Source organism: Heloderma suspectum, chromosome 4 (assembly GCF_057233095.1).
Source record: "Heloderma suspectum isolate Gila_16-S chromosome 4, 16-S_ref, whole genome shotgun sequence".
In the NCBI taxonomy this organism is placed as follows: domain Eukaryota; kingdom Metazoa; phylum Chordata; class Lepidosauria; order Squamata; family Helodermatidae; genus Heloderma; species Heloderma suspectum.
Window position 1 is genome coordinate 268201250 of NC_139461.1, and position 11203 is coordinate 268212452.

Sequence of the window (11203 nt, forward strand, 5' to 3'; positions counted from 1 at the left end):
CAATTCCTACTTTGGCTCAGTCTTCTCCCAAAAGAGGGTCTATGACAGAGTTCAAATCTCCAGGGCCAGATGAACTGCATCCTAGAGTAATAAAGGAACTAGCAGAAGAACTCTCAGAAATACTGTCTATTCTCTTTGAGAAATCACGGAGGATGGGTGAAGTGCCAGATGACTGCAGGAGGGCTAATGTCGTCCTTATCTTCTAAAAGGGCAAAAAGGAGGAACCTGGGAACTACAGACCAGTCAGTCTGACATCAATCCCTGGGGAAATTCTGGAGCAGATTATAAAGCCATCAATCTGCAAACACCTTGAAAACAATGCAGTGATTACTCAAAGCCAACATGGATTTGTCAAGAATAAATTCCTGCCAGACTAATCCTCATTTTTTGATTAGGTAACCTCCCTTGTGGACTGTGGAAATGCTGTGGACATAATATATCTCTACTTCAGCTAAGCTTTCGACAAAGTGCCCCATGATATCCTGTTGAGCAAACTAGATAAAAGTGGGCTAGATGAAACAACTATCAGGTGGATCCACAGTTGGCTACAGAATCTGACTCAAAGAGTGCTTATCAGTGGGATCTTCTCAGACTGGGGAGAGGTAACAAGCGGGGTACCTCAGGGCCCAGTGCTCTTCAACATGTTTATGAATGACTTAGATGAGGAGGTGCAGGGAATACTTATCAGATTTGCAGATGACACAAAATTGGGCAGGATAGCTAATACCCTGGAAGACAGAACCAAAATTCAAAGTGATCTTGATAGGCTGGAGCGCTGGGCAGAAAACAACAGAATGAAATTTAATAGGGATAAATGCCAAGTTCTGCACCTAGGAAAAAGAAACCAAATGCACAGTGACAAGATGGGGGATACGTGGTTCAACAATACTACAAGCAAGAAGGATCGTGGAATTGTTGTAGATCACAAGCTGAATATGAGCCAACAATGTGATGTGATGCGGCTGCAAAAAAAGGCAAATGCTCTTTTGGGCTGCATTAATAGAAGTATAGCTTCCAAATCACATGAAGTACTAGTTCCCCTCTACTCATTTGTAGAGTACTTAGGCCTCTACTTAGACCTCATCTGGAGTACTGTGTCCAGTTCTGGGCACCACACTTTAAGAAGGATGCAGACAAACTGGAAAGGGTACAGAGGAGTGCAACAAAGATGATCAGGGGACTGGAAACAAAGCCCTATGAGGAGAGACTGAAAGAACTGGGCATGTTTAGCCTTGAGAAGAGAAGACTGAGGGGAGATATGATAGTGCTCTTCAATTACTTGAAAGGTTGTCACAGAGAAGGCGGCCAGGATCTCTTCTCGATCATCCCAGAGTGCAGGACACCGAATAATCAAGTTACAAGAAGCTAGATTCCAACTGAACATCAGGAAAAACTCCCTGACTGTTAGAACAATACGACAATGGAACCAATTACATAGGGAGGTAGTAGGCTCTCCCACTCTGGAGCCATTCAAAATGAGATTGGACAGACACCTGTCAGGGATGCTTTAACTTGGATACCTGCATTGAGCAGGGGGTTGGACTCGATGGTCTTATAGGCCCCTTCCAACCCTACTAATTTATGATTCTATGATTTCCTGTGCCACACATCCCTAGATGCTGGCAGTTCTCCCACCCATAGGAGGAGAAAAATCCCCAAACAAGGCATTCTGTGGGCAGGGAGGAACTGGATCCAACGCTGCTCTGTTCCTCCCAATAGACCTGATTCAGGCCTCCCAGCTACACCAGCCCTGGAGCTGGCATAGCTAATTCCCCCTGCCCACCCCACCCAGCCATTGCTGTGAATGATGGAATTATAATTACATGGATCTGCCAAGCTGAACAGCTTACCAAAACCACCCTCCCCACCTTCTGCCCTGGCCAGTATGAGCTAGCAGGGTTGGGGATGAGGCTGTAGATCCACCTTGTCACTGCTCACCAGCTCCACTCAGGATTGCACTGTCTATCTCCACTAGGTCTTAAAATAAGGCTTGCAAGCGTGCAGTCATTGCCTGGTAAAGTCTCAAAAGGTAGAGGGCAGACTGAGCAAGCTTTTCAGTAAGCATGGGGCAAGCCTTCCGCATCTTGCAGTTATTTGCCCCTCCCTATGACAGCAGAATTATACACAGCCCTGACTAAAGGTGTAGACACCCAGAGTAAGCAAAGGACAGGACTACCTGTGAGCCAACCATAAGCTTCTTTGCTGAAAGACACACAAAGTGAGAGTCCCTCAATTTCTTGGCAGCCTTACCGATGCACTGCAGTGGTTCGAGATGTGAGGCCTCCAAAACTGGCAGCAATGGTGTTTATTTCTATTTGCTTCAGAGCTGGAGAGCCATCTGCACCACAGTCAAACATGTAATCAGAGCGATTGATTCCTAAAAACACTGACTAAACAAGACAGGAAGATAGCAAGAGGTGTAGCAACCATCATTCCAAAAGGGGATGTACTCCCAGATTGCTATGCATCATATCAGTTGATTTATTTCTTGACCAGCCCTGGACACCTAGCCACCTGCTGATTCACATGGACACAGTTTAACTTTTTTGAAAATTTTAATACAGTGCTTCTGAGGATTCAACTTAAAAATGGCATTGGCATTTGATACATTACTTATATCAAGTGCCAAATGAACCAAAAATATCTTACATTTTGTTCAGACAGTTAAGAAAAACACTCTATTAGATGGCTGTGCAACTCCTATACAATATTGTAAACTGCTTCCTGCGATGCCCACTAATAATAGTTAAAGGGAATTGTATAGCTAAGCAGCTTCCAACAAGAGAATTTCTGTCTTGGTTTATGAATTGGGTTAGAATTCAGAATGATAATCTACAAAACAACTGTAAAAATTTTACCTATACCAATTAAAGAATTCATACATCAGCACAGGAGAGGACTCTTCTAGATTACAAAATAATACAATCTTCCTTCATTGTTTAGTAACAGGGGTCTCATGAAATACCTGAGTCACTCGTTCTTTCAAAACCTGCTTGTAAATTTTAAAAAGCTGGGCTGTAAAGTCATCCACTTTGACAGTACTAGAAAGAATAGGAAAGAAAGGAACAAAGATCATACATAGTATTCAGAGTTACTGCGACAAAACATCTGGAACTTATTTTCTCTAAAACCACTTGAAATAGTACTTCTTGCCAAACCTCAGTGATGTGGCCTCACCAATAGTGGCAAGATGATTTAGTCTTATACCCTGATACTGAACATTTATACCACTTCAGGAAAAGATACAAAATTCATATTTGATTATATCACTTTTATGTTACAAAGGAGAGAATGAAGTATACAGTTAAATTTTCTCTTATAAGTTAGAATTCTAGTGTGATATAAATCAAATCATTTTTGTAAACATTGTCCTCTTGCATACCTTTTTCACTCCCCTGAAGTATGTTAATTAAGTCACCACACGTGTTTATATTAGCAATAGTACAGCCACTGATTTCCATTGAAAAGCAACCCTTATTGAACTTAGACTTTACTTAAGCTTATCTAAGCTTTTGATGTTAACAAGCTACTGGTTTGAGAGCATCTTTCAAAATATCCAAGATAACCAAGAAGTACTATTTTTATAGGTAATATAGGGAATATTGAAACTTATCTACAAGTTCTCCACAAGCACTGAAGTCCAGATTATATGTAGCAAGTCATATTTGGTAAATGGTATATCCAGTAGCAAATATACAGGGTTGGTCCACACTTACCCTTCTGCAAATGGAAGGGCCCTACCACACAAGGCTCTGTTGGACTGAGATCCAACAGAGCCTCATGTGGGAGGAAAAGCTGTGGAGCGACTTTTCAAGGGCAAGGAGGAAATCTGAAAATCGCCTCCCGTCCCTTCCATTTCATCAGCAGGAGTGTTCCATGAGTGGAACTCAGTTCACAGCAAGTCTGGATCTAATCCATTGTAAATTATATCAGTCATGGGGGGTTAAATACCCCCTCCCATATTTTATACAAATTTTCCTATATAGTAACATTAATCATACTCCTAACCACACCCCTACAAATCCAAAACCATTCTTCCCTTTTAATAATTTCTCTAATACCAACATGCTCATACTGTGTAATGCTACAGTGAAGGCCAGATGGATGCATCAGTTTTACTTGTAACTGCTGTTATCTTAACAATCTTGCATTCAGTTTCAATAAGAACTGGTAAATTCTTCCTATTAAACATTTCAGGGTAGACAAAGCTAAATATTCAAACTCTGCTTTTTCACAAATAGATGCATACTTACGTTATGAGGAACAATATCTGTAATCCAAAAACACTGAACATGGGCAGTATTTTCCTGCCCATTCTACTGACCTCTTCTATTAAGTCTGTAGAACACAGCTGTTCATTATAAAACATCTAAGTCAACAGGGAGAAATCTTGACTGAGCCTACATTTGAATTTATACCACACTACCAAAATGCTATCAGTGGATTATTATAACTTTGCTTTTTCTCACATTCTAGCATCAATGGAGCCTTCCCTTCCAAGGCTAATAGTAGATCCAAGAAAGGGGCAGGGGGTGGGATTTTCATCAATACTGCAGCGGGGTAGAGGGTTATAAACCCCCCCCCCCCCAATCCTGCTTGCACCTTCGTGGCTGGTTTTTACATTTTAAAAAACATAAACGTTAATTGTTCTCAGGCATTTAACATTATGTCTAGTTTGGCCCAAACCTTCTAGTAAGAGAAAGACCTAGTTCTTCCTGTTCTTGTCATGTAGTCTTCTCCATTAATTAGCCAATAAGCAATTGTTGTTAATTTAGAGAATTTATAATATACTGCAATGTTAAGCCGATGAATTTCCCTGTCAAACTTACATTTATACGAAGTGTTTGCACAAGTTCTAAGGAGTTTACCTTGCCACTGCAATGCATGCTTCAGAGCCTTTTAAGTATTCCAAGAATGAAACAGACCCTGAGTCAAATGCTATGGGGTATTTTAAGTCTTAAGTCAAAATACTTTTTAAAAATAACAATATGGTATACAGACCTGGCGAGAGTGTACTCCAGGAATTCTGAATCCTGGCTAACTTTATCCACCAGCAGGTTAAAGTCTTGCTGAACTGAATAGGCTTGTTCAAGCAGACTGCTTGGTACTGCAGATGGGAGCAGTGTAAAGGGAGCATAATTCACCACCTGTCAATAAGGGTGCAGCAATGAATATGTCAAATACTACCATTCATTCTCTTCCTGCAGCAAATCCGGTAAAGCTCTTTTAAAACTTCAGTGCACGTTAAATATAGGGAAGGCAACACAACAGCATTAGAGTGAAACTATACCTGCAATAACCTGCACTTTCAGGAGTGGGGTAGGAGGGGGACGACAACACAGTCTTCCATGAGTGACATAAGTCACAGAGAGAGAGTGAAGGAAATGAGAGTGAAAGAAGTGATTTCCAATCATGCTGCACCACACCGGCCTGACTGCTCATGTGGAGAAAAAGCTAGCACAAATACTGCTGTACAAGCACAGAGATGTCAGCCCTCTCCATAGGCCAGTTCATGCTACTGAACCTCTTAATGCAATCATATGGACAGATAGATGATTGCATGAAGAACGGTCAGTGCGAACTGGGCATTAAACATGATGAACATTAGTGAAATAGTCATGGCTTGGAGGCAACATGCACAGATGTATAAATGTCTAGAACAAATACATGTGAAAGTCAGCACAGGAATAATAAGGAACACAAGACACAATGAGGGGCAAATGTGTTAATTGACAACACTCAGTTTATCTACACAAATTGCATACACAACAATGTGGAGAATGGTTAATGTGAACTGAATAGTACATGCAGTGAGGCAGCCATCTCCTTGTATGTCCTGCCAGTTCACATTAATCTTTCACTACCATATTTGCCAGCAAGCCATGCTCATACAGCATGATACTCCACTGAAGGAATGGACCAATTTTACTGGTGAAAGTTGGCCCTCTCGTTGATGGCCTTTCACCAACATGCAAACACCTTCTTGTTTAAAGAGGTGCTTGGCCTATACAGCTGATTTGTCTTTGGTGCAATTCTGTGTTGCAGAGCGCAATTCTATTGGGATAGTCGGTCACCTCCAAACTTGGAAGTGGCCAACTATCCAATGCAGGGTGGGCGGAGTATGGAGGGGATCCTCTCCTCCACACTCTGGCTGCCCTACATTTGCAGCTGGCTAGACAGCCAATTTTGGCTGTCCGGCTGGGGACCTCGGAGGGGAGGCCACCCAACGCTTCCACGGTCTCCTCCCCTACCCTGGGAATGCCCCCTTTCACCCACTTCACACTGAGGTTATGTGCGCGGAGATGGTGCCTACAATGCTGCCTACAATGCGGTGGGGGAGGGGAGCATGGGTTCTGGGAAGTAAGCTCGGAGCCCTGACTCCAAGTAGCCACAGAAACCTGAAACCAAGTAGCCACAGGATTGCTTTCTATGCCTGTGTTTCTATTAATAGTGTTTTAACTATTTTTTTAATATTTTATGTGCTCTTATTTGATTTTAGATGGTTTCCTATTTTTTGTTGTTTTTTTAATTGTGGATTTTATTGTTGTTAGCAGTCTTGGGCATATTTTATGGAAAGGCAGGGTATAAATGTAGTAAAATAAACACATAGTGCTGCCACAACAGCATAATGAAAGGATGTTACTAATAAACCTGGTTAAGGCAAAAAAAATATGGTTTAACCTGGCTGGGACCCCATCTTTCCCACAGCATTCCAGCTTATTCTTGCTTCTGGGGTTTTATTGAATGCTAAATTATCTTCTTCCCAAGATTTGTAAGGCTACACCTGGCTAAATATGTGGTGGTATTGAAAAGATCTCGTGTCATCAAGTCTAGTTTTGATCTTACATCAGATGCATTGGGCTCATCTTTGGTCCTCATTAGAACACCTTCAAGTAGTGCTGCATCCACTGCAATTGGGGCCACGTACTGGATGAGCTGGACATTATGCAAAATATCTTTCCAAAGGGCAGTCATTGCAAAGATTAAGGAAGTAGTCACAATAAGGCTGAAAACAATGAAGAAAAAATATGTATTTATTTAAACTATTTATAGGCTGCCTTTTAGGACATAGCTCTCACAAAGCAGTATACAGAATAAAAATAAGATGCATTAATATACATTTAAAATATCAAACCATTACACTATTAAAAGACAGCAGGTTAAAACATAGGCTTCAAACGTACCATAAACAGTTCAGTAAGACACATTAAGTCAGTTCAAAACCTAAAAAACCAGCAGCACAAAAACACTGTTAGGGAAAGACAGTCTGAATGTTTTTAAGGCCTGCTTGAAGGCCTGCACTGTAGGAGCTCTGGGGCCACCACCAAGAAGATCCTATCATTTGTGTCTGCCAGCCTAATTGATCTTACATACAAGCAGAGTGTACCAAACTGATTTTAACATAAGGACAGGATTGTATGGATGAAGGCAATCATTTAGATAATTCTTAAAGCCCTAAATAGTTTAGGGCCAGGTTAACACCAGCATTTTGAATTAGGTTCAGAAATATACCAGTACTCAGTGCAACTAGTGCAAAATTAGCATTAGGTGTCATGACCTGGCCTGCACCAACATCCAGGCAGCTGTATTTTGAGCTAATTGAAGTTTATCACAAGACATAACAACCTAGCATTTGAAGGACAGAAAAAAGCTTATTTAAATTAGATGTAGGGCAATAAAATATCAAAGAAAGAAGTAGTACTGGCCCAAAACATTTTCTGCCTAAAGCAGAGGCCCCCTGCTAAGGCCAGTGCTTCAAGAAGTCTTGCTGTACCATTTGGTCACAATTTGTGCCTTCACTTATCTCCCCTTCAGGTAATATCTAAAGCAGGTTGTTTCACAGCAGAGCTGGCCCAGAAGGCATGCTAAATCAGGGGTGCACATGCCCCCACCCCCCAGCTGTGGGTTGTGCATCACCCCCTCACTTTCCCCTAGTCCAGATTATTAGCTGGGCTGCGGAAAACGTCCACAGAAAGGAGGACATCAGACAGACTGAAGAAAGGAGGCTTTCTTCAGTGGTAACAGGGAAAACCCATTCCTATCTCTAATCAGTAATCGGTGCTAAGAGTGATTTAAAAGACATTTCCTACTTAAAATACCCTGCTAGTTATTTAAAGTATAAGTACAATTACATTTTAGAATTGAGCTGTGCTTTGCATGCCTAAAAGCTGTTGCACTGGAGCTTTCTTCTGACTAGGCACGCATAGAATTGAGCTATGCTTTGTATGCTCGGTGGGAAAATGTCCAAATTGATAAGAACTACATTTTAATGTTGTGTGTGCAAGCACAGCCCCCAGCTGCCCACCATATCCCTTGTGGCCAAAAAGGTTGAGCATTCCTAAGCGAAACATAAATAGTATTTTTCTTTGTCTCCAAGGCGTTTTAGTCTTAACACTCAATTTGTTGAGGTACAAACTTTACAGTAATTTTGGTCAATTGTTTCGACAGGTAAATAATGGAAGGGTTCATTATTTTATTTCATTCAAAGAGTTCATTATCAGATAAATAATGAAAGACTTGAAATTCAATTCTTGGAATTTTCAACTATTTATTTCATATATTTATATGCTATTCTTCCAGAACTCCATGTGATATTTTATCTTCACAAAAACATCATAGGGTAGGTTAGTTCAAGAAATATCAAGGCTGTAAACCTATGGGGGATTACCTGGGGGTAAGCCCCACTGAACATGATGGGTATTACTTGAAAGTAGACATTGTACTGCAAATCACCCAAGGCCATCCAGGGAGCTTCATAGTTGAATAGGGAGATGAACCTGGACTTCCCAAATCTAAGTCCCCAAATCTGTCCTGTACACCCACCACACTATATCACCGCAGGTAAATCCCTGTTCTGTCTGTGAGATTCTGATCAACGTAAAATTTGAAGTGGAGAATTCATGGCCCACCAGTTAGAACGCATGTAGTGTCACTGACGGAGAGATCAATTATATTACACCAGTTCTAACTATCATACATTAAAATATGTGTGGTGGGGGTGGGGGAGATGAGATACTGGGCTCAGAGCACTGAAAGACACATTGGGCAACATCTAACACTGCCGCTCAGCTTAGAGAAGTGACCTCCTCTAGTGCAACACCAATACTGTATGCCAGCACGATGGGTTTGCTGAAGATAAAGAAAACCTTATAAAAATTTAAAAAGATAAAATCAAAGGGTATTGTAGGTCAAATTAGACCTTCTTGGTCACAACAGAACCAGTAGAGGGGGGCAGGCCAGAATTGTATATCCAAGCTACAAGTTTACGATCTCTTGGGGAAGTAGAGCTAAACTTCCAAAAGTCAGAAATTTTAGTGTGTATGTATGTGACTGAAATGTGTATTTTCTACTGCAAGCTACCCTGAACACTAGGAAATTAAACAGGCCAATAATTAAAATTATGAAAATATTTTCCACCCACCCCCACCTTCTGTCTCTGCTGTTTGTGTGAACAAAGCTGCAATGCAAACGTCCCACTGTCATCAATTTATTACACTCTCCTTTTACAACAACTACCTGGCTATGTCTGCATAACCTGCATCCAGCAGTCAGTGTTGTGAGGATAAGCTCCCAGAATTCAATGAGATGCCTATGTTTGTGCATATTAGATAGGTTAATGGTCATACTAGGAAAACATGCATTGATGCATGCAAGGATCTAATTGTATCAAGGACTGTGTCTATTTCTTATTATTTTTAATGTAATTCCAAAGTTGTACCTCTTGGGCAGGGCTGTGGTCCATTGGCAATGAGGTATGACAGTGTGCGTTCATGTGCCAAGAAACAGAAAAATTACTCCTTAAGGATATAGATCTTGACTATTCATGTCAGAACAGCACTCATATTCTTTTTAAAAAATCCATACAAACTGAGTAGCTTGTTCAAGGGGACAGCTATACACACAATTATGTTTTTAAAAGGGCCTTTTACCTAACAGCTACACTAGAACGGTTTTCATCCATTTAACTGACCAAGTCAAAAAAAAAAACCTAAGTCACATACATTCATCACACGTTGTTTTCACTTTAAACATGTCAAATAAAATTATGAAGGGAGCGGCTCTTTTTTTAAGTATACATATTTAGGATTTCAGCCTCAGCCTTTCACAAGGGGAGCTGGGAGAAACCTGGATATCTGTGCACATCCCGAGAATGCATGCTCCCTGTATGCCTGAAAGACAGTGCCAAGAAAGAATACCAAGCACACTTCTAATTGGATATCTTATACCTCTGGATGAAAGCAGTGCAGCCGGAGGACAATTTTAACTTTCTTCTAAAAACACTTACGTTTTTGTGACATTGATTCAAACAAATACGATCAAACAGAAGGTGGGGGGTGGCGTGGTGTGGGTGGGAGGAGGAGATTTTAAGGAAGATCTCCCGCATCAGATACAAGGAAGCAAATGCTGAGTCATTTGTGGCTGCCTCCAGCCCAAACAATGCATGTTCATACTGATAATCAACGATTATGCAGCTAGCTTCCCTCTGGGTGTGTAAATAAAGATTCCAGATCCCCGAGTCGTTCTCCATCAGCAGCTTGGTAATCAGAAACTCCTCCTCTCCCCCCGCCCTTCATAAAACATGTTGACAGCTTCGTTCCTGCAGCCTTTCAGGAAAACCGTGGCCTGCGCTTGCCTCAGCCCTGACCTTTGCCTCCTGGACATTGGTCATCCTTAGTCGCAGTCCACTTCCGCCGCTCCACGTCCCTCAGGAGGGATTTGCCCCTTCAGATATTCACTCGCCCCCCCCCCCCATTATCAACAGCGGGAACAAACGCCGTCCTCCATAACCTCCTCTCCGCCTTCTCGACATTTGGGAGGAGATGGGGCCAGCTGGCACCACTTTGCCCTCAAAAGTCCCCCGTTCTCAGCTCCGTAGTAACAGGGAAGGCGCAGGCTGGTACCGGGTCCACCATCCCCCCCCCCACAGGGACCGCCCCCCTCCTATAGACCACGCCCCCTTCCTCAGATTCAAAATGCCCATACAACCGTTGGAAGTGGGTTCAGGGCAGCCGTCCTCCGCCTGCCCCCGTTTTTTAATATCCGGGTACCTGAAGCCACTCGAGCGAACGTCCCTACCCGTAACCACCCTGCTCTTCAGGAACTAACAATCAGATACCTTCTCACAGATTGGCTACCCCGTCAGCCTATCAACGTGCGGAAGAGGCTTTCTCGATTGAATGACAGGAGTCTGGCATAATCACGT

The 11203-nt window shown here is 42.0% G+C and overlaps 1 protein-coding gene across 5 annotated transcripts in view; it reads right to left on the reverse strand.

Moving 5' to 3' along the window:
* GSS (glutathione synthetase) overlaps positions 1–11144 on the reverse strand; it is a 29752-nt gene extending 18608 nt beyond the window's left edge. Inside the window, exons 1-5 of one of the 5 annotated variants that reach the window (XM_084853803.1) lie at positions 11117–11144; positions 6847–7006; positions 5002–5147; positions 2966–3041; positions 2251–2390 (exon numbers count right to left, since the gene is read on the reverse strand). In XM_084853803.1, the coding sequence (XP_084709929.1) occupies positions 2251–2390; positions 2966–3041; positions 5002–5147; positions 6847–6975 (491 nt within the window). In that variant the 5' untranslated portion in view covers positions 6976–7006; positions 11117–11144. The other 4 variants (XM_084853800.1, XM_084853802.1, XM_084853799.1 and 1 more) reach the window with 4 other exon arrangements.
* Between the last annotated feature and the right edge of the window lie 59 nt (positions 11145–11203).